The sequence below is a fragment of the Labeo rohita genome, chromosome 7 (assembly GCF_022985175.1).
Source record: "Labeo rohita strain BAU-BD-2019 chromosome 7, IGBB_LRoh.1.0, whole genome shotgun sequence".
Classification (NCBI taxonomy): Eukaryota; Metazoa; Chordata; class Actinopteri; order Cypriniformes; family Cyprinidae; genus Labeo; species Labeo rohita.
In genome coordinates, this window is record NC_066875.1 from 7,250,187 (window position 1) to 7,275,139 (window position 24,953).

The window sequence follows — 24,953 nt, forward strand, 5'->3', positions numbered from 1 at the left end:
TATGCAGGCTCAGAAAGTTTCGAAGATGAACGAAGGTCTTACGGGTTTCAAACGACATGAGGGTAATTAATGACAGAATTTTCTTTTTTGTGTGAACTATCCCTTTAAGGATAAATAGATGATAGGGCACTCTAAATAATTTCAGTTATCCAGTAGCCGTTAAGGGAGGCCAGACAGCAGGAGTCCTGCAGCATGTTCCCCCCACAGAGCATGACATGCAAATGAATATTGCAGTGCAATCCAATCACCCTGATTATTTCCTGCTGGCTATGAGTCTATGTTTGAGAGCTTTCTCTCTCCATATCTCACCCTCCTTCTCTCTCTTTGGTCAGTGTGGGCTCTATTCTCATTGACTGGATCTATTTTTACATGGCCTTTGACTGTCACCATGGAGAGGAGTTCAACTCTTATAAATTTGAGGAGGATGGAAGGTCATCTTGGTGTCAGGTCCCTCCGGGTCCCTGACGACCTCAGCGTTACCTCATGGCAAAAGCTCTGACGCGCCTGCATGAGAAAGTGCATGTTCTGCCCCCCACTCCCCCCTTCATCCCCTTCACTTGTTATGTAACACAGTTACAGTGGGCCAGATTTGCTGAAAGTTTGGTTGTGTGAAAAAGAAAGTAGTTGGCATACAGTCACTGTGAAAAATAACAGGAAATGGAAATTCAGGTGAGCACCTTTAAAAATTAACTGGGGAAACTAGTTTTCTTCATCCTTTTGATGCACAAAAGAAATTTAAACTTTTTTTAAAAAAGTAAAATTTCACCTTTTCCAACATATTTTGAGAAAGATGTTGAAAACGGTTTCACATACAATGAGGTACAAAGGTATGAGACCACTAGAGATGAAACAGTATGAAAATTTCATATCATGATCAAAGTGACCACGGTTATCGATATTATTTATGGTATTGTGCTAGAAATTTTCAAAACGTACACTGAAAAACAACAAACTAATAAAATTGTGCACTTTTTTCAGATGGATTAAAAAAAAAAAAAGTTGGTTGGGTGACTGCGATGTTATCTGCTAAAATGCACTACAACATTCAAATAAAGCTTTGACAAAAAGATTCATAAAATGAATGCATTTTGGGTTTTCTTGGGTATTTTTTCATGATTTAAAATCGAATTAGCATAATTTGAGTGAGAAGTTGCATGGAAAAAATGTTAAGCGTGCTAACATTTAAATTACATAATATTTTTACTAAATGCTCTGGGTTATGTCAACAAAACTAAATTTAGATGGGGCAGACTAAGTATAAAAAGCTGTCAATTTGAAGTTACGTTTTATAGTCTAGTATTTGGTTTAATGTTTTGTTTTAATGACAGCAGCATGCAATCTGACAGTAAATGCCAAGTTCATAAAACCTAATGATCATGCTGTCCAGCGCGATTTGAGCATCATCCAAAGAGCATCTGGAGCTTCAATGGAAACAAGAACATCTGACTGTCTGTCACATGATCATTGTCACAATTAAGCTTATTTGATTAGCTATCTATATATAGTGCAGGAACTAAAACTTTATTTCCAGGTTTAAATTAGATCTTAGATTTTAAATGGGGTCTCAGACTTCCGAAACACGATGTTGTATACATGCAACCTGCATACGCTGCTCCTGTGTGTAACATGCATTTTTGTTCATCAGAAAAGTGCATTTCAGGCCAGCAGATTTCATTTTCACACACAAAGCAATGTCACACCTCCCAGGAAACCATGTTGTGCACTTTAAAGAACTTCTCTCTGGAAGTGTCCACTGCAAACTCTTGTCTCAAGAGAATAAATCAATCCATGCAAAGAAAAACTGGCTGAAACTCTACCTGGCTGGCCAACAGGGATGAAAGATGCTCTCTTAACAGCTCACTATTTCCTTCAAAGCCCTCTTTGTATTTGTGCTGTTGATATTTTTTCCTCAAAGCTCCACAATCTTCAGCGTCCTCTCTCTTTTCCTCTCCCTGACTTTTTTCCCCGCACCAGCCTCCCTGTGACTCCTGGGAGCTTTGACCATTTAAGGAGAAGCCTTCTTGTGCTTCTCCGGGCTGCTACTGCCTTGTGTATGTGTGTGTGTGAGCGCGGTTTCTGCCTGATGCTCCAATGAGCTGCAGCTGAAGAATGACTCTGTCCTCCACAGCCTGTATGTTTTGGACCTCTGCCGCTTTCTGATTTAGATTTAGTTACTAAAATTTTATGGATGAGTGGGAAACTGGTTTCTCTTCTGCACGCTGTTAATAACACCAATCTACTTTCTTTCCTCTTTAAATATCAATAATGAGCACGCACGTACAAGTTTAACAAGAAGCAACTGAACTGCAGCAAAACAGGCCACTATAGAGGAAGTAAGGAAGAGTTTTTTTACTGTCTGAATATGCAAATACTGTGACATCCAAACTGCGTTCTTTAAAACAGCTGCTATATATAGGCTCAGTGTTTTAAAGGAATAGTTCACCTAAAAATGAAAATGAGCTAAAAATTTTCTCACACTCAGGCCACCAAGATATAAAGAAGTTTGTTTCTTCATCTTAACAGATTTGGAGAAGTTTAGTGTTACATCACTTCCTCACCAATGGATCCTATGCAGTCAGAATGAGAGTCCAAACAGGTGATAAGAACATCAAAATAATCAACAAGTAATCCACAAAACATCAATTCATGTGTTTTGAAAGCTGCATGTGTCTAAGAAACAAATTCATATTTGAGGCATTCTGGCCAAAATACGAGTCTCTTACTTACTACTATGAAAAAGTCCATCCCCTGTTGCCCCCTCACAACAAAACCCATTTGTTTAGAACTGTTTTGGATGATTTTTTACTTATAAACAATGCTTATAAATCTGTGCATATTTCTCTACTGACTCAGACACTGGAGAAAGCCATATTATGGATTCTTGATTATTTACTCTGTTTTTAGCTAAAAGCAATGACTCAAAGTCAAAAATATCTTGATGAAAATTCTTTCTTACCAACTTTCAGCTTTGAACTTCGTAAGACATTAATTGACGGACTGGAGTGGTGTGGATTACTTGTGGATTTATGGTTTTAACAGCTGTTTGGACTCTCATTCTGAAAGCACCCATTCACTGCAGAGGATCCATTGGTGCACAAGTGATGTAATGCTAAATTAGCAAAATTTCATTTAGGGGCGAGCAAATCTACAGAAAATATTAATAAATTATGCCACCAAAAAGTAAGGCATGTGCAACAAAGTATTAAAACTTTTAAAACATTTACGCTTTTTTGTAAGAAATATGAGTAATGCACACTGCCACCATGCATTAATGTTGTAAATGGTGGCCTAGCTGTTGCTGTGGTTGCAAAGGTGTTTGGGATGGTTTCTAGGGTGTTGCTAAGTAAGTGCTAAGGTTTTAAGGATGGTTTCTAAGGTGTTACTACAGTATGTGGTTCTAAAGATTCTTAGGATGGTTTCTAGGGAGTCTGGGTGTTTGGACCAAGCCACAAACCTCTATATTGTGACTTAGGTCCCTCCTTCAGTGCCATTTTATTTACTAGAGAATTAAAGTGCCCCTATTATGGATTTTTGAAAAATACCTTTCATGCAGTGAATGAAAACATCCTGCAAAGTTGTAAATCTGAAAGTGCTCTGTGTATAAAGTAATTGTCTTTCAAAACAAAGAGTCGATTCCGAGTCATTTAAACGAGTTGTTTTTAAAATGAATCTTAAGCTGTTTCAAGTTGATGACAACATGAAACATTAGCATATTGCCCACCCACTTATCGCACATGCAGACCCAGTAAATCATGTCGAGAAGACGCTGTGTTTGCACTGTGAGGGTAAATCTGTTAGGGTACATTTAGGGTATGTCAAAAAACTCCTGTCTCATTTTCTCCTCCAACTTCAAAACGGTCCTACATCACTGCAGAAGTACCTGACCCAGTGTTAACAAAGTGAATGGGCAAGGAGGGTCAAAATCCCTTTACAAAAAAAAGGGCGAAAAACAGTGATGTAGGACAATTTTGAACTTGGAGGAGAAAATTAGTTGTTTTTCGAAATACCCTAACTGTCTTGAAATGGAGTGCAGAGTATGCATGCACATCACAGAGCTAGACAAGACCAGCATTTGTGGTTTAAAAGTGTATAAATATTTTTTTAAGAAAATGACTTATCGTTTCGCTAGATAAGACCCTTATTCCTTGGCTGGGATTGTTTAGAGCCCTTTGAAGCTGCACTGAAACTATTTTTAACCTTCAATCCATTGAGCACCACTGAAGTCCACTATAATGAGAAAAATCCTGGAATGTTTTCTTGAAAAAACGTATTTTCTGTGCGACTGAAGAAAGAAAGACATGAATATCTTGGATGACATGGGGGTGAGTAAATTATCGGGACATTTTTATTCTGAAAGTGGAGTAATTTTTAAAAAGTCGTTGCTTTCATGTACTCTGTAGCATGCAAAATACGTATTTAGTTGTGTGTGTTGTGTTCACTCCGTGCAGCTTGTAGGTCTCTGGCTAACCGGCTAACAGCAATATCTGTTCGTTCGCAATTGTCTAGAAATACGTTGATGAATGGTGGATGTTTGTCGTTGTTATTACCTGGAGTTATGATAAAGAATAGAGCAATACGGTGGAGTACAAACGGCAGTGCTTTATCAATATTTTTCTGTGTTGGGCTAATGCTTATACCATGGCTGTTTGGGTGTTTAATGTAATGGTGATGGGCGTTCCGTTTCTGACATGCGCTGCACGCAGTAGACCAATCACAACAGACTGGATCATCAGACCAATCACCGCAGATTAGCTTCACGCAAAAGAGGAATTGAGTCGCTGAGCGAACCGTTTGGGAGTCGTTGAGCAAATAAGGTAAAAATAAATGTATATAAGACAATGAAAGTTTTTTTTTGACCTTGCATGCATGTCAACACGTTGTTGGAGACTCCCAAAACCAAGACATGAATCTTTCATAATCCACAATAGGGGCACTTTAAAACTGGAGTTCTAATTATAATAGTCTACAACTGTAAAAGAGAAAATGGACTCCTCATCAGCAACACAAACTGATTTGTATGATTTATGAAGACATTTTTAGGAGTTGTTTTCCCATGTAAAACCTACTGCCACCATGTCAGGGCAGCTGTTTTCAATCAGAGGGACGGCACCTACAAGAAGCCTTAGAAAACTCCCAAGGGGGCCATTAGATGACTTAAAATGTTTTCAAATAAGACAAAACATGATTTTAAATAAGCTAAACAGCCAACAAGCAAGATGTAAACTGGCATTTGTTTCCTCAACAACTGTCAACTGTCATAATTATTTAAGAACCAGGGCTCACAATCTTGGAAAAACTGGATATATGAGTGTGATTTTTAGACCTGGAAAGGTCATGAATAATGAAAACATTATTTTTGTTTAAAAAAATCAAGTAAATGCATATTACCTGGCTGTGATAATTTACAAAACAGTTCGGGCTCTTTATTTAAATTTATTTGGATTTAACAGTTGAGAGAGGCGGTGACAGTGGACAAACCCCCAACATTTAAAGGAGAAGTTCATTTCCAGAACAAAAATGTACAGATAATTTACTCAGCCTCTTGTCATCCAAGATGTTTGTGTCATTTTTTTCTTCAGTTGTAAAGAAATTATATTTTTTGAGGAAAACATGCCAGATTTTTTCTTGATATAGTGGACTTCTATGGTGAGAAAAATTCTGGAATGTTTTCCTCAAAAAAATATGGTTTCTTTACAACTGAAGAAAGAAAGACACAAACACCTTGGATGACAAGAGGCTGAGTAAATTATCTGTAAATTTTTGTTCTAGAAGTGAAGTTCTCTTTTAAGAGCAGAGAATAGTACTTATTTTTTCAAGATTTTGATACTTTATTTTATTTACTTGGCACTGAAAACATTTAAATACGTGTTCTGAGTTTGTCACACCACAGGAACATGTCTAATTAACCACCCAGCCAAATTTTAATGATAAAAAACACCAAGTTAACAAAATAAGGTATCAAAATCTTGAAAATATAAGCAGTATTATCTGCCCTCAAACTTTGGGGGTGTGTCCACTGATGACTCTGAAGCCACGCCCACTTACGGGAAAGCTACTACCTCTCTCAACTGTCAAATACATGTCAAGTAAATTTAAATAAGAAAACTGAATTGTTTTTTAAATTATCGCAACAAGGCAATATGCATTTACGTGTCAAACTATAGCTAACAAGCAAACTGTGGACTAGTGTTGGGCGATATGCTCAATTTTCATATTGTCTTATCGTCAGCCTGTGAAATCGCTGATACACGATATTATCATGCTAATTTATTTAATTATTCACTTACTTAGTTTCATTACTAGCAATTGAACCAACACCAGCATAAGGCTAAAAGCAGCCTAATGTTTTTAATATGACTTAATTTGTGTTTAACATGATAACAATTTAATGGAAACATTGTAAGTTACTAATGCTTAGATTTCCTTAGTTATTCAAAAAGCAGCTACAGAAAACGAGCAAAGAACATTTACATTATCCAAGAACATCATCACTGACTTACCTAGACTAGTCTAGCGTGAGTTTACGCACTTTAAAAAACAGTCTCGGTACCAGTAGTGAATACAATAGTTACATCACTGTATGATGCACACGTCTGCGGCGGGAAGGGGGGCTGTTCCCCCCAAAACGAGTTACTGTGCCCCCCTTTTCCATTCTCTCCCCTCGTTGCAGAACGGGATCGGTTTCGAAAGTGAAAGTAAAACAGAAAAAACAGCGCGCCTTTGTGTTTATACCAGCCACCTCGTGGCAAGTTTTTGAAATGGCCCAGAACTGGCTCTCTGCATTGCATAGCTAAAGTTAGGTGCCTAGTCTATTTTTGATGGATAATAATAATAATCGTCTTGCTATCGTCAAAGACATCAGCAACAGGCGATATCTCTGACTATCGTCATGACAGTAATGACAGTAACTCGCAATTGAGCGGGCAACCCACCGATGCTAACATGCTTTAGATATTATAGTGTTAGGGGAGGGGCCATGATTTCAGGCCCACCCAAAAAATCCTGAACACAAAAATGGTGAAAAACTATTTAATGGTCTAACTCCACAATTCAGTACTACATAGCTCACACTCTTTGTAACGTGTTTCAGCAATACCTTTCTAACATTTATAATGTGTTTACAGACAATTCTCTGAATTGCCCTTACATGGACTTTAAAAAAAGTCATGTATGGATTTTTGTTTGGCAAGTCAAAATAGGCCTGTATAATTTTTGATACAATAATTTTTTGATACAATTTTGATCATTGTATATGGCATGGATATTTCCTTCAGTGTCTCTGGCAGGTAGTGTTGCACGATATACTGGTACTTAAAAAGCATTGCAATACCCTGCTTTTAAAAACGGTACGATTCCGCATTTTCTAGTACCGGTACTTTTAATAAAAGCCACATTTCTGCTTGTCTGTGTTAGTGAATGACGCAGATGCGCAGTTTTGTTTACTAGACATATATGTGTGCAATTGTGGTGTTTTCAGTCTCTGCCGCCTCAATATATGAGTACATCAACACATTAACATAATCTCTAGAACTGCTCTGAGAGTCACTTCATGAGCATTTTACCATTTCTTTTGCGGAAAAATACTGTTATATAATGAAGACCCTAAAAGTCTTCAAAGCAACCCGTCAAAATAAAAGTTCTATTTAACTTGACAGTCAGAAATATATTAATATATTACTTAATGTAAAGATAGTGCTACTACTAATAATACAAATATTATTAAAACAATGTTTAAAGACAATTTACCAGAATTTATTTACCAGATAATTGTAAAAACATAACTCAGTATTTCTGAAATAAATAAATAAATAAATAAATAACCTAAAATAAATAATTATCCTTTATAACTTCATTAGACATGCTTTTGATTATTAAAATGTAATGGAATGATTAAAATGGAATCCAGAAAATCAATGGAAAACAGAGATTCACAAACAAAACTGAAACTGAGAAAAATAATAAAACGTATTTCATAGGGCCTTAAAAACATGTAATTTTAGTTATAAATAAATTGCTGTTAAATTCTGCAAGTTTCATGATTTTAATTAGTTAGCAATGCTTTCTGATAAACTTTTTTTAATGTAACCATTAAAATTAAACCAAAAATTAAAATGGAATTTAGGGAAAAATAAATATTTCATTTATTTCATTTGTGTCTTTGTTTTATTGTAGTTGTCCTTTAGTTCATTACTTTCATCAAGGTTCTTATTAGTAACAAAGATAAAATGACTATGTCATGATACAAATTGTTCTTGTGAAATAAAATGACCGTATCATGAAATAAGATTTGGCTTTATCCTGTAAGCTAACTTACCAATATAGCAAAGATCTCCATTTGGATCGTATATTATTCATTTACTTTTCCTGTTGTTCTATGTTTTTTTCATGGTAAAGGTTCAGTAGTAGTATTGTGATATTTTAGACAGGTATCGTATCAAAGTCAAAATTTTGGTATCGTGACAACACTACTGGCAGGCAAAAAAAGCATTAGCACACCTATAATATAGAGTTATATTAAGTTTAACAAAGAACCCCTTATCCTAAGTATTAGCAATAGTAACTTGACTTAGCAATGACACAAAACAAATGACACAAAAAGACAAGTAACGTGGAGATGCTATGGGATATTTCAATATACTTCAGATGCGTCGTAAAACATCAAGGTCAAAATGAAAAGGCCAATATATATATATATAATTAATATAAAGAGCTTTTTACCTTGCTGCTGTGGTCCTCTGCTCGCGTGCACGGAAGCGAGCCACCTGTTTGAAAGCAGCAAGAGAGATCCAGGCTTATTTGCAAGTCACGGGTCTGTCATGCAAATGCACAAGTGTTAAAATGCACATTAAATAGTCAGCCATCTAACAGCATGACGCACCAAAGGAGGCGTAGTGCTTGATTGACAGCAGAGTTTTCAATACTTCTTTCAGACTCTCTCTCTCCCTCCCACCCTGCCTCCATATCTAAGGGCAACAATAACCTGGCAACCATTTACATGAGGAGAGCTTGATCCTCTGGTTGAAAGCACTTGGCGAAGCATAGCCTCATTGTTTCACTTCCTTTAAAAGCATGTATCAATTGGACAGCGGTTGTAAAACGTTCAGAGATGCACAAACAGCGATAATCATTATGCTCAGAATTTAGTAAGGTTTGCATCTTAAAACGACTAAATCAACCAATGCAATAACTTGCATAATTCACAGTCTGGGTCAAATGCAGGTCATGGTTAAAAAAGCCAATCGACATTAATCACTAGCAGCTGTTATTTATTCAAAGTGTTGCGAGGAGAGTGTTTTAGGATGATAAATACCGACTGTCATTCAGCTCACTACTTGGATCTTTATATCTTTATAATATACAGTAATGAGATTGAGAAGAGCAGCTCAAATTAGAACCAGGCAAAACTGATATGCTGACATTTCCCAATTACAGTGATGGCAACCACTGCATGATGACTGGAAATGAACAAATTGATTTGTAAAGTGTCTGCTAAATGGATAAACGTCAATGTGTAATCATTTTTATTTAAGATAAACCAAAAAGACCTTGCAAAAGAGGAGCTTCATTAAAGATCAAAAAACTGTTTAAGCAGACCACAACAGCTAAACGCTAAACCAAATGCAAATGAACTCCCAGAAGAACAGGCTTTTCTGTAGGGTGAAATAATCTGGTAAATGCTTTGCATTAACCCTCTCACCCATAAAACTTCTCTAGAAACCTGTTCAGTTCTGTGTTCGTGTGTCATGCTGCAGCATTTGCATTAAAAAAAACACAAGCACACACACACACAAACAACCTTTGAGAGAGTAAACATAAATGACACTGTAATATTAAAGTATAACAAAGCTCATTTTAAAATATTTACATAATGCTTAAAATATAATTTACTTATCTTCATTTTGTTCCAAACCTGTATTACTTTTTTTTTCTTGTGTGGAGTTATTTAGACAAATGTCAAGTCATACGGGTTTGGAATTTAATTTTCATTTCTGGGTAACCTAACGCTTAACTTAAGATTAAATTCCTCAATGGGTTAGTCTGAGGTGAATGAGGAAACAAATACCACTGTTTAAAAGTTTGGGGTCAGGAAAGAGAAATTAATTAATCATTTTAATCAGCTAGGATGCATTAAATTGCAAAAAAAAAAAAAAAAGACAAAAATGCTGTTCTTTTGAACTTTAGAAAAAAGTCTAGAAGAAAAAATGTATTACGGTTTTCATAAAAAACACCACAACATTATCTAATAATAATAACTATTTCTTGAGCACCAAATCAGCATATTAGAAGAATTTCTGAAGGATCATGTGACAAAAAAGACTTGACTAATGGCTGCTGAAAATTCAGCTTTGCATCACAGGAATAAATTACATTTTAAAATATAATACAATACAATACAATACAGTTATTTTAAAACATTCTTTCCAACCCTGAACTTTTCAAAGGTAGTGTATACTTTAACTGTCAATTCAAGTCAGTAATTACAACAACTATTTACAGTAACTCTTAACTTTGAAGTCAGATTTATTTCTTTTTTTTATAATTATTTTATGCAATTGCCCCCTTTATTATTTACAGATAATTTACTCACCCCCTTGTCATCAAAGATGTTCATGAAATTTCTTCACAATTCATGTTTTCTTCCTCACTGACAAAATCGTCCTACATCGCTGTTTTACGTTTTGATTGTAAAGGGCATTTGATCTTCTTTGCATGATAACTTTGTAAACACTGGGTCGGTACTTCTGCAGCGATGTAGGACGATGTTGAAGTTGGCGAAGAAAATGAGATGGGAGTTTTTCGACATACCCTAACTGTATACCATACTGAACCGGAAACTTAGACAAGATGAGTGTTTGAGGTTAAAAATTATATAAACAGTCAATTTGTTTAAAAAAATGGCCGATTGTTTTGCTAGATAAGACCCTTGCTCCTTGGCTGGGATCATTTAGAGCCATTTGAAGCTGCATTTAAACTACATTTTGGATATGTTCAAACTGAAGTCCACTATGTGGAGATCATTTCTGAATGTTTTCCTCAAGAAACATAATTTCTTATCGACTGAAGAAAGAAAGACATGAACATCTTGGATGACAAGGGAATGAGTAAATTATCTGTAAATTTTTGTTCTGGAAGTGAACCTCTCCTTTAACACTATGCTTGTATATAATGCACAGAATGTTATCTCTATGAAACTGGTATAGACATCAGCCATAAAATACAAATCATCTGAGAGACAGGCTCAGGTCAGTCATATTATTGCATGTCTGTTTCACTTCACTTTGGACTACTCATTTGATAAGCAAATATAGACTTTTTGTCATACATGTAATAAAGGTTGCAAAAACCTTTTGTGCCAGGTATACACACACATCTGCTGTTGTTTAGTGAGCAAAGAGACAGCAATTTACGCTTTTACAAAAACAGTCTACACTTCACGATTCAACACGATTAAGACCCTATACTGCACATGTGAACTGATCATCTCTATTTCCTTCAGCTCTATAAATAGCACATGAGGCAGCTGCACTTGGGCAAAAGCCACAGAGCTCCCTATAGACACAGCAGGAAGAAGGTTACGCCATGAGAGAACACATAAAAACACTGCTCACAAGGAAATAAAACATACACATTATAAAGAAACATTCATTCATTGTTCAACTGTTGTGTACACTTTATATAATGATTAATAAAACTAACAATAACATTTCCAAACAGAGTTATTTTAGGATTATGTATATACTATAGTATTTATTTATATTTTGAATTAGCTTTTATTTTTATGTTTAGTTTTTATTTTAATTTTAGATTCACATTTTAGTCATTTAATGCGTTTATTTTATTAGTTGTTGTTTTTTCACATTTCTATTTAACTTTCATTTATTTCAGTATTAGTTTTAGTTATCTTAGAACTTTAACTTAAAGAGACAGTTCACCCAGAAATGAAAATTCTGTTATTTATTCATCCACAAGTTGTTCCAAATCTGTATACGTTTCTTTCTTCATTTAAACACAAAGTCATTTTGAAAAAAAAAAAAAAAAAATGTTGGTAACCAAACACTTGATGGTAGCCATTGACTTCCATAGTATTTTTTTCTAATCTATGAAAGTCAGTGGCTACCGTCTAGTGTTTGGTTAGCAACATTCTTCAAAATATCAGCTTTTGTGCTCAAACTTAGGTTTGGAACAACTTGTGGGTGAGGTAATTAAATTTCACTTCTGAGTGCACTGTCCCTTTTAATTACTTTACTTTATTTCAGTTAGTTGCCAAGGCAAGTTGATCTGTGATATTGCTATTATGCAACAGTTCAATTAACAAACTTCAATCAAAGACAACTTCCCAACTTTTTCATTTGTGAACGAACTAGTGAAACTCAAAGAGCCATTTGTCTAAATGACTCAGTGTCTCTTAATGACAGTTCTTGCCACAGGCATAACAATGTGACCTGCAGAAAGAGTCCTACTAAAAAAACGTACTGCTTCGACCTGGAAAAGACTACTACTATCATAAAGATACTGCCGAAAAATAACAGTAATATTATACTAGTATGCTATTCTGATTTGCAGCCACTGAGCACAAACATCAGCTCATATTAAAATTGAACTATGAAACATTATTAAAAGCTACCATCATGCAACTGCAGTCTTCTAAGATGTTTTTAGTAACTTTAGAGGTAAATAATACCATTTTCAGATGAAAGTGGAGTAAGGACGCTCTCCTGATCGACAGGTTCGGTGGAAAAGGACGTAACAGCAGCTGAGCTACAATCCTCCAGGAGCCCAGTAGCCATGGATTGAGACATACATAATGACTAGAACAATACAAACAACATGTTAGATAAAATATAACATGGTATAATTACATTACATATGTTGTTTACACACACAGTGGGCAAAAGTCTGGAATAAATCTAACTTTTTAAATGTTTTTGAAACAAATCTTTGCTCAAATCAATGCTGCAGTTATTTGATAAAAAAAAATACAGTAAAAACGTTGACATAATATTGACAGTTTAATATAACTGTTTTCTATTTGAATGCATTATAAAATGCAATTTATTCCTTTCATACAAAGCTGAAATTCTAACAAACATTACATCAAACATAAACCTCTTCAGTGTCACATGACCCTTCAGAAAATATTTTAATTTGCTTTTTTGGTGCTTAAAAACAAATTCTTATTACTTTCATTGTTGAAAACAGTTTTTGTTACTTAAGATATTTGTGTAAACTATAATATACTACCATTTTGAGAAAACTTTTATTCAGCAAGGATGCATTAAATTGATCAAGAAGACATTCATAATGTTAGAAAAGATTTTTATTTAAAAAAGATGTTGTTCATTGATATTTCTATTCATCAGAGAACGAATGCAAGATAAAATGTACCACAATTTCCACAAATTGAGTAATAATTAGGACCATTATTAATAATGGAGCACCAATAAAAATTGAGCAGCAAATCAGCATATTAGAATGATTTCTGAAGGATCATGTGACACTGACGACTGGAGTAATGATACTGTAAATTCAGATTTGCCATAACAGAGATATATTACATTTTTACTTTATTTTTACTGTACTGTACTGCACTTCTGTGTTATTGATTGCATTAATGTGTCCTTAGTAAGCATAAGAGACAATTATGCTTACTAAGATAATTAAAACTTCACACTATTTTCCAAACTTACACTAGCAGTCAAAAGATTTTAATGTATTTTAAAGATGTCTTTTCTGCTAACCAAGCCTGCATTTATTTGACCCAAACTACAACAAGAAGAACAAAAATTTTGCAATATTTTTACTATTTAAAATAACTGAATATATTTTAAAATGTAATTTATTCCTGTGATTTCAAAGCTGAATTTTAAGCAACATTACTCCATTTACATGATCCTTCAGAAATCATTCTAATATTCTGATTTGCTGCTCAAAAAAACATTTATTATGTTTAGAACAGCTAAGAAGAATTTTTCAGGTTTCTTTGATATATAGAAGAACATTTATCTGAAATAGAAATCATTTGTAACGTTATAAATGTCTTTATCACCACTTTTAATCAATTTAAAGCATTATTGCTAAATAAAAGTATTAATTTCTATTTTTTTTTCCAAAAAATAAAAAAAATAAATACTGACTCTAAGCTTTTAAATAATAAATGTTTTTTGAGCAGCAAATCAGCATTTTAGAATGATTTGTGAAGGATCATGTGACTGGAGTAATGATGCTGAAAAATTAGCTTTGATCACAGGAATAAATTACATTTTAAAACATATTCAAATAGACAACTGTTATTTTAAACAGCAAATATATTTCACAATTTTACTGTTTTTGGTGTACTTTGGATCAAATAAATGCAGTCTTGGTGAGCAGAAGAGTCTTTTTTATTAATAAAGATTAAAAACTTTTGACTGGTAGTGTATGACTGACAGTAGTGTAAATGCACGTGGTGCCAGTCATCCTGTGTCAGTCCATACCTGTGTGTTAGCAGAGATGGTGGTCTCCAGGGCATTGAGTTGACTCTCAGTGGTTTCAGCTCTGCTCAGTGCTCTCTCCACCCTCATGCTGATGGCCTCTATCCTTTCCTTCATCCTCCTCTCGCTACCCATGAGCACCTGAGCCGCCTTTAAGGCCTGCACCACCATGTCCTCTACTTTCCTCAGGGACTTCAGCAGGTCTTCTGCAGCCAAACACTCAGCTGATGAATCAGTGACCACAGCCACATCCCTAAATTGTATCTGAGCATCTTCCCAGGTGCTTGTTCCCTCGTCTTTGAGAAGTACCCTCATGCCACGCTTAGTCTCATCCAGCTGGGCTGTCATGTGATTGACTTCCAGGCTTTGGATCCGTTTCTGAATGTCCATCACAGTTTCTTGTGGAACTTGGGCAGCCTGGTTTTTCTTGCTGTCCTTAGTCTGGCCTCTCCACCAGGTGATGGCGGCTGCTATGTGGGCTTCCTGTGTCTGATGTTTGGACTTTTGCTGTTCCTGCGCTGCCAGTGGAGATTCAAGAAGCTCCAGCTCTTTTAGACTAGAAAGCAAGTAGACAACATGCATCATGCAATGCAAAGCAATGTTAAAAGATGGCACAGGATATTAGAAATGATTCCTTACAGTGTCACCAGCTGATGCCTTGAACTTCCATGTTGTTGTTGCTTCTGCAGATAAAGTCTCTGTAACTTCTCACTTGCACTGTTGCCAACTTTGTCCTGAAAAGCAGGTAATACAAAAAAAGAAAGTACTGCAAGTTTTGAATGACATGAGGGTAAAATTAAATGTGGTTGTGTTCATTTTTTTGTGTTGGCTACAGTCTACAGTGGAGATTAGAGATTAGAAATTATAGTATTTTCATTAATAAAATTTTTTTAGTGCTGTCTAACGATTCATCGCGATTAATTGCATCCAAAAGTTTTTTTATATTATATATGTGTATGTGTGTGTACTGTGTTTATTTATTTTGTATATATAAGCACACACATGCATGTATATATTTAAGAAAAAGTTTGTTTATATATTAAATATTTATATACAATATAAATTATAGGAATATAAATATATACATGTAAATACATTTAAATATTTTCTAAATATATACTGTATGTATTTATATATTCATAATAAATATACACAGTACACACACATATATTATGTAAACAAAAACTTTTATTTTGGATGCGATTAATCATAACACTATTTTTTTCCGTTAACATTTTGAATTAGTTTGAATTAGTTATATTTATATATTTTTTTATTTTAATTAAAGTTTTAGTAATTTAGTGTTAGTTGTTTTATGTCATTTTTATTATCATTTGTAATATGTCTATATAGTTTTTTATCAATTTTATATAGTTTTAGATATTTTAGTACATCAGGTTAAAATAAACAAAGCCACTGTTAAGGTTTATTTTGCATATTTAATTTCACATAACGTATTTAAAGTAATAAAACATTGTTTTTTATGGTCTTAGTTTGAGTTAACTTTAATAATCCTGTCTGATTAATTAAGAAACAAACTTGTTGATGAAAAGTTAAATAAATAAACAACAGGACAACAAAATAACGAAAAAAGATAATAAAATAAATAACTCAGTGCCTCCAAGATTTTGTGTTCATTTATTAAATGGATATGCTCTTTTTAAATATTTGAGTAAATGAGATCACTGATAATACTATTAAAAGATAATGAAAAAACATTACAAAACAAGCAATAATATAATTGTAAAAATGACAACAAATAAATTGTAAAAACCCATTTAAAATGTGAAGTGTCACTGATTAGATATTGTACTGATATTGTACTGTCACTAACACTAATTATATTGTGATTATTAATGGGTTTTCACTGTAAAACAACAAAACACACACACTGTGGCTGTAATCTTCAGAAATGCATAACAAAGTTATGGTAGAACTGAATATTATTATTATTATTAAAAATACACACAAATATAAGATGCAAAATAACTTTCATTTCACTGTTATTACTTAAGTAACTTCAGACAAAGCCCCCAGTATATCATGTGGATGTTGTGTGAATGTTTCTCACAGTCTCTGAGAGTTGTGCGTGGAGTATATGGGATATCTCTACAGGCTTGATCTTCTGGAGGTTTTGAATGTCTGCTCTCTGAGGGACGGTGGGTAAAATCTGGCTGAGTGAACCACTAATCAACTCCATGGCCACATTCTGGGTCTGAAAGAAAAGTAGAGGAGAACATATAATGTACAGCCATTACATTTATTTCGCTTCTACGTGTAATATTGCTTGCGATTCTGCATCTAAAAACCACCACGCGTGATTAAAGTATGTTGTACCATTCAACAGAGATTGCCCACTATGTATTGAGATTAACAGCGATTATGAGAAAAATATTGTTTTTTTAAAAAACAGTTAAATACACAGTTACTCAAGTAACTTACATTTTAAAGACATATTGCCAGTTTCTTCGCTATTTTGGGCACAAATGAAAACTTCGAAACGCTGCCAAAACAGAATCATATTGATGCTTCGGTTCAGAAGGAATCAGTCGTTTTGAACCGAGTGATTCAATGATTCACTTCAAAAGTCAGTCACTTGACGCCATCTATTGGCGTAAACAAAAACAAAGAGATAGAATTTTTGTGTAATACGTGTTAGTAGCAAAGTTTGATTTATTTGTTAAAGTTCTGTGTTTTGAAGCATTTAAAAATTAATTATTTAAATTCTTAAAACAATTAAAAAAGATGAGTGCTTTAAAACTGTCTAAATTACTGGAAACATACACTGCCCTCCAAAAGTTTGGAAACGCCCTAGAAAAGTGGGGTTTTGGACAATATTGGCATGAATCCTTTTTAATTTGTGATAATTTTGCACTGATAAGGGACAACACAAACTACGAAAACATATTTTATTACATTAACAGTTTATACATAGAAAAAAATAAGAATAATTTTCGATTAATCAAAATATTCACCATTAGCAGCTATTACAGCTCTGCATAATCTGGGCCTAAATTCTTTGTATTCTAAATTTAATTGGCAATCAGCTGTTAAAGCTATGAAGGTGTGCTGACCCAAAAATCTTTTAAAAACCTGGGCCACACTGTAAAAAACAATTTGTTGAGTCAACTTAAAATAATTTGTTACCTGGCTGCCTTAAAATTTTAAGTTCAGTCAACTCAAAAAAAAAGTTTATTCAGCTTGAAATGTTAAATTATACTAAGTGACAATTTAGATATTTGAGTTGATTCAACTTAAAATTTGAAGGCAGCTGGGTTACTTACCCATCTGTTAAGTTTAGCAAACACAAATATCTAGGTTGTTACTTAGTACAACTTAACATTTCAAGTTGACTAAACTTATTTGAGTTCACTGAACTTAAAATGTTAAGGCAGCAGCGTAACAAATTATTTTAAGGTGATTCAACAAATTGTGTTTTTTATTTTTTACAGTGCAAGTTTAAACCAGTAACCAGGCATCACAGCTGGCAAATGGGCATGTCTGACTTTGACATGTATATATTGCCATTATTATGTATTATCAAAATGAAAATTATTATTGCTGCTCTTCACTGATAATGTCATGTTAATGTATTTGCACCAAAAAATGATAAGGATTTATGCTGATATTATCCAAAACCACACTTTGCCAGGGTTGTTTCCAAACTTTTGGAGGGCAGTGTACATGGATGTAAATAATTTGTCTTATAATTTGCTTTACATCTTTTTATATTTAATAAACATGTACTTTGCAGAAAGAGAGACTAAAATGCAAAACAAACTGAGGACCGGAGCATATTGTTGTAGTGTTAACTTAGAGCAATTGTGTGTAAGCTTTTTACCTTGAAACATCAGTTTCAAAACCATTCTGATTGTACACTGACTTTAAATAAGGTGAATGGCTTCTTTTCCACATTATGTCCAATGTTAACTGTTAGGGTGTGCATCAGTGTTGGAAATTAACAGGGATTTGGGTAAAAAATATCACAAAAATGAACAAAAATGCCCCTTGAAAGTATAGGCTTGATCAAGAGCAATGATCAACGATAATAATATATTGCAGCTTCAACCTCTTATGAGTTTCTGTTATTTTTTTAAAAAAAACATACTGTAAATGCCATATCAGATGCATCTTATTTAATGGCAAATATGTTGAAGATTATGCTGTCGATTCATTAATGTTATCCAAATTACATCTCCAAAAACATTGTGAACTTTAATAAAGATTTGTTTGGTCATTAACTTTTAAATAATTAATGCATCAGGGAGTTAATATACTGTCAGCGCGTGGTCCAGTTGTATATATGAAATAGAGTGTTACCGGTTGAGCTTCCTGAATCTCATGGTGCAGAGACTGATGGTTTGTCACACCTGTCCTTTGTGGACCACGAGAGCTGATGTGGTATTTATTTAACCTGCCAAAAATGATTATGAAATTAATTTAAGCAGAAAAACGGGCAACTAAGCCATGAAACCAACTAGGCTATGTATTCTCTTATTATGTCAGGTGATATAGTTACTTTTTATCTCACAATTAAATAATAAATAAATAAATAAATAAAGCTTTATAATTATAAAAATTTTTTAAATCCCATTTTAATCCTGTGTTTCTGAGCAATTTTAAATGCTTAGGCAATAATTTTGCGTAAATTGCATAAATCTGAGCACAATAATGCTACTTTTTTTGCAGCTTTTCACAACTGATTTTTCCTGCTAATGAAACACCACACTGACAGAGAGTTGCATCATTGGTGTTTACCTGAAGAGTGCTTGTTGAGAGTGCTCTTGTAGCCTCATCAATTCTGACTGCAGGCCCTTCACGTGCATTAGCAGACAACAGAACACCATTACTGAACAGTCAAACCATACTTTCACATGGTTGCAAGCATATTCTCAACAAAGGAATACCTCAATAATTTTGTGACTTTCAAAGTGAGTGTCCTTAAGCTTTTCCAGCAGGATGCTTTTCTATTTGGAATAAACAACAAGTGCGATAAAGAAAGTCAAAAAAGTACTCCACACAAAGGATCCTCACAGAGTTTAATGAGTTTAGTATCACCTTTGTAAGGTCCCTGTCTTTCACAGCCAGTACCATATGACATTCTTCTAATTCTCCCTGTGAACATCATCAGAGTGTATTAATATACTGTAGCTCACTCTGTGACTAGTAAAAAGCATTTTCTCACCCTTAATTCAGAGTTTTCTCTTCTCATTTTGTTTATTCGATCTTCAGCAAGATTCCTCTCAAGGGTTAATTTTTCATTCTGTGGAAGATATTGTGATTTAACAAGTATAGAACTATTTTGAAATAGCTGTTTACAGTGTATAATTCTATAAAAGTCAATACCTTTTCTTCAGTTATTTTCATTAGGGCTTTCAAGCGTTCACTTTCCTTGATCTAAAAGAAAAACATGAAATTATTGTGCAAGAATGGTCATTTAGCAAACCAGTTTTATAAGTATCAATAACTTTATAAGAACGAATGATTCATACTAATGCACAGTTGCTGGCCTGTGCTCTTGCGACTCTGTCCTGGCTTTCTCTCAGTGCACATCTGGTTTCATCAAGTTCCTCTGAAAGGGACCGGGCTCTTACTACAAACAGCTGGGCACTGGTGACATTTGCAAGAAAATAAATATAAACATCTCTATTATATTATGATTAATTAATATATTATATCTATTATAATGAATAGACATTTGTCCAGTTAAGGCAAGCTCTAAAATATTTTATTAGGTATAAATTGTATGTTTTTTTACTCTTATCCTTATTCTTCTCAAAGTTTACACCAAAATGACAATTGCTGAATATTTACTCACCCTTAGGCCATCCCAGATGTAGATGAATTTGTTTCTTCATCAGATTTGGAGAAATTGCTCACCCATGGATCCTCTGCCGTGAATGGGTGGCATCAGAATGAGAGTTTAAAAAGCTAATAAAAACATCACAATAATCCACACAGCTCTGCATCTAAGTTGCATCTTTGTAAGATTTGATCTATGCATATTTCTCTACTGATTCAGACCAGATGACTTTTTCCACTGCAGAAAGCAATATTACGGATAGAGGATTCATATTTTAGCCAAAAGCAATGGTTTGAAATTCAGTGATCTTAATTGTGGATTTTTAAACAAACATGTAGCTTTTCACTTCACAAGAGATGAATTGATAGACTGGAGATGTGTGGATTACTTGTAGATTATTGTGATGTTTTTATCAGCTGTTTGGACTCTCATTCTGACGGCACCCATTCACTGCAGAGGATGCATGGGTGAGCAAGTGATGTAATGCTAAATTTCTACAAACCTGTTCAAACAAACTCATCTACACAAAACTATTCTTTTAATTAAATATATTGATATATTTATTAGTACTTAGTGTAGAGAACATTCTAGTGATATCTAGTCATATTTTTATGGATATATATACACACACAGATTTGTGGTAAGAGTGGATACCTGGCCAGTTTGGTGTGCAGCTCTGACACCTCCAGACTGAGCTGCAGGATGGTGTCCTCACACTGAGAAACAGTCCTCAGCAGGCTACTGTTCTGTTCACTCAGTCTGTGCTGGGTGTGTTTGAGCTCAGCCACTAAACCTGACAAATCTCCAGAGTCACTGAAACGACACAGAATCACCAAAGACTACTGCTGCTGAAATCAAAACAAATGTGGATTGTTGTCCATCTATGTGACCCTGGACCACAAAACCAGTCGTAAGTCGCACAGGTATATTTGTAACAATAGCCAAAAATACATTGTATGGGTCAAAATTATAAATTTTTCCTTTATGCCAAAAATCATTAGGATATTAAGTAAAGATCATGTTCCATGAATATATTTTGTAAATTTCCTATCATAAATATATCAAAATTTAGCAATATGCATTGCTAAGAACTTCATTTGGACAACTTTAAAGGTGATCAATATTTTTTTTTTGCTCGGATTCCAGATTTTCAAACAGTTGTATCTCACATACAAATCTATTCAGCTCTTATATTATGTATAAATCTCAATTTATATAAAATGACCCTTATGACTTGTTTTGTGGTCCAGGATCATATATGTCAATACAAGCAAAACTACACTTGTCAAGTAATTTCTGGAGCTTTTAAAAAGATAATAAAGAGATAATTAAAATTACTTAACTAACCAATGACATTCAGCTCCATCTGTAAATGTGGCCTCATTTAAAGGAAGATGATATTCAGTCCCTACAGGAACAATGTGAGACTGGTTTAAACTTTTAGGAAAGTTTAAAATGTCACAAACGTTACAAAAGAATTTAATACTTTTATTTATGAAGGCTGCATTAAATTAATCAAAAATGACAACAGAGACTGTCATTGTCTTAGAAAGATTTCTATTTTAAATAAATGCTGTTCTTTTGAACTTTATATTCATCAAAGAATCTTGAAAATAAAAAGAATAACCACAAAAAGAACAACTGTTTTTAACAGTCAAAAATGGTATTAGACCGATTTCTAAAGGATCATGTGACACTGAAGACTGGAATAACAATGCTGAAAATTCATGTTTGCCATGACAGGAATAAATTACATTTTAACATATATTAATATATACAACAGTTATTTAAATAATATTAATATTTAACAATATTTCTAGTTTTAGTGTATTTTGATAAAATAAATGCAGCCTTGGAGAGCTGATCTTTTGAATGGTACACTTTCAATATTAATCACTTACCAGTTATAGATAATTTTCTTAAGGTTGATCCAGTTTCCTGGGTTTTATCCTCAGGAGCTCTGTGCATAAATCAATGTTTAATACACTTTATAATATCTCTTCTTAAAATTAGTCACATCACATGTAAAGCCACAACCCTGACACTGAGTTTTTGACAATATCTCTTACCCATCTTGGCAGCACTGGGCGATCCACTCTCTCATGGTGGCATGAAACGTATCCCTACTAACAGACGAGTCCTGGTTCTCTGGGTCCAACATCTGTTGTAAATTGGTCAGCTTGTCTTGGCCGGAGCTTTGGAGTGTCATGGACTGAAGATACTGCACCACGGTGGAGGCCTGAACCTCTCCTGTAGGTAACAGAGAGACATACTGTTCAACTAAGTCGGTAAGAAAAAAAGATTCTTCAGTGTTCTTCAGTGTTACATGATCCTTAAGAAATCATTTTAATATGCTAATTTGATTAGTGCTTAATATTTCTGTGGAACATATTTTTTTCCAGATTGATGAATGGAAAGTTCACATTTGTTTTTGCCCCCATTTTTCATGAGCTGAACTCAAAGATCTAAGACTTTTTCTATATACACAAAAGGCCTATTTCTCTCAGATATTGTTTACAAATCTGTCTAAATCTGTGTTACCAAGCACTTCTCCTTTGCCGAGATAATCCATCCACCTCACAGGTGTGGTATATCAGGATGCTGATTAGACAGCATGATTATTGCACAGGTGTGCCTTAGGCTGGCCACGATAAAAGGCCACTCTAAAATGTGCAGTTTTACTGTATTGGGGGGATCCGAAAACCAGTCAGTATGTGGTGTGACCACCATTTGCCTCACACATCTCCTTCACATAGAGTTGGTCAGGTGTTGGTTTGATTGTGGCCTGTGGAATGGTGGTCCACTCCTCTTCAATGGCTGTGTGAAGTTGCTGGATATTGGCAGGAACTGGAACATGTTGTCGTATATGCCGATCCAGAGCATCCCAAACATGCCCAATGGGTGATGTGTCCAGTGAGTATGCTGGCCATGCAAGAACTGGGATGTTTTCAGCTTCCAGGAACTGTGTACAGATCCTTGCAACATGGGGCCGCACATTATCATGCTGCAACATGAGGTGATGGTCGTGGATGAATGGCACGCTGTGTGCCATCTGCCCTGTACAGTGAAAACCGGGATTCATCCATGAAGAGAACACCTCTCAAGTCGGTTATGATGACAAACTGCAGTCAGGTCGAAACCCTGATGAGGATGACGAGCATGCAGATGAGCTTCCCTGAGACGGTTTCTGACAGTTTGTGCAGAAATTCTTTGATTATGCCTAAGGCACACCTGTGCAATAATCATGCTGTCTAATCAGCATCTTGATATGCCACACCTGTGAGGTGGATGGATTATCTCGGCAAAGGAGAAGTGCTCACTAACACAGATTTAGACAGATTTGTGAACAATATTTGAGAGAAACAGGCCTTTTGTGTACATAGAAAAAGTCTTCGATCTTTGAGTTCAGCTCATGAAAATGGGGGCAAAAACAAAAGTGTTGCATTTATAAATTTTGGTCAGTGTTATTAAACAAGTATTCCTGTGATGCAAAGCTGAATTTTTAGAATTATTACTCCAGTCTTCAGTGTCAAACGATCCTTCAGAAATCATATTATTATGCTGATTTATTATCATTGTTGGAAACAGTATTTTTTTGGAACCTGTGATTTTTTTCAGGATTCTTCAATGAATAAAACGTTAAAAAGAACAGAATTCATTTAAAATAGAAATCTTGTGTAACAATATGCACTACTGTTCAGAGTTTGGGTTCAGTAAATTAATACCTTTATTCAGCAAGGATGTGTTAAATTGATAAAAAGTGAAAGTAAAGTCTTATATTGTTAAAAAAGATTTATATTTTAAATAAATGCTGTTCATTTTAACTTTTTATTCATCAAAAAATCCTGAAAAAAGTATCGGGATATATGCATCCTTGCATCTTTATTGCATCATTGTTAAATAAAGGTAATAAAAGAAAAGTAATTTCTGTCAAAAGACAATAAATAAATAAATGAATAAATAAAATGAACAGTAGTGTGTAAGATGTGCAAGTCTGCATCCATACAGTGTTTAACCATACCTTTGCCAGTAGTGTCACATGCTTCAAATGTTATGTTTAGGAGTTCTTCCTCTGAAAAGCCATTTGTGTCAACACAATCACACAGAGTCCTGTTTTCTGATGTAAAATCTAAAGCAATGTAAAGACAGGTATTGTAAGATGACTGTAATTACAGCTGGAAATAAACTCAGTAAATGCATACGATAGTATCAAAACTTAACAAAGCATAAGATCACCTTCACTGCTCTCAAACAGATGGCACGGCTCCACAGAGTATGTTCCAGAGTCGATGGAAAGGCTTGGGACGCTGCGTCCATTACAGCTGTGATTCTGTGATAGAAGCCTAAAAGAGGGAAGATGGGGCCCAACGTCTTCCTCTAAAGAGCCTTGATGTCCAGCTGGCTTCTCTGAGGCCATAACCACTGACAACCAGAGAAAGAAAACTCAAGAAGCTGTGCTTTTCTGATATTGTTACTAGTATCTTATCTAGATCTCAATATTCTTCATTTCATTAAGAGAAGTACTTACATTTTCCAAAACTATTGAAGATTACCCAATGAGATCTTCTGTTTCATTGTTTTACTGAAATATGATGACAACTGACACATCAGAAATGATAGAATGATGATTATGTATATATATGTAAAATTACATACCTTTTTAGATGAATATAATCCTT

The 24,953-nt window shown here is 34.4% G+C and overlaps 1 protein-coding gene across 2 annotated transcripts in view; it reads right to left on the reverse strand.

Annotated features, from left to right (window-relative positions):
• Window positions 1-19,277, reverse strand: part of mrvi1 (murine retrovirus integration site 1 homolog) — a 76,686-nt gene extending 57,409 nt beyond the window's left edge. Inside the window, exons 1-7 of one of the 2 annotated variants that reach the window (XM_051114470.1) lie at window positions 19,230-19,277; window positions 18,792-18,885; window positions 16,543-16,686; window positions 15,111-15,205; window positions 14,475-15,027; window positions 12,683-12,809; window positions 8,719-8,762 (exon numbers count right to left, since the gene is read on the reverse strand). In XM_051114470.1, coding sequence (XP_050970427.1) covers window positions 8,719-8,762; window positions 12,683-12,809; window positions 14,475-15,027; window positions 15,111-15,205; window positions 16,543-16,686; window positions 18,792-18,885; window positions 19,230-19,267 — 1,095 coding nt within the window. In that variant the 5' untranslated portion in view covers window positions 19,268-19,277. Of the gene's footprint in view, window positions 1-8,718; window positions 8,763-12,682; window positions 12,810-14,474; window positions 15,028-15,110; window positions 15,206-16,542; window positions 16,687-16,913; window positions 17,017-18,791; window positions 18,886-19,229 lie in introns of those variants that run through there. The other variant, XM_051114471.1, reaches the window with a different exon arrangement.
• Window positions 19,278-24,953: the final 5,676 nt, after the last annotated feature.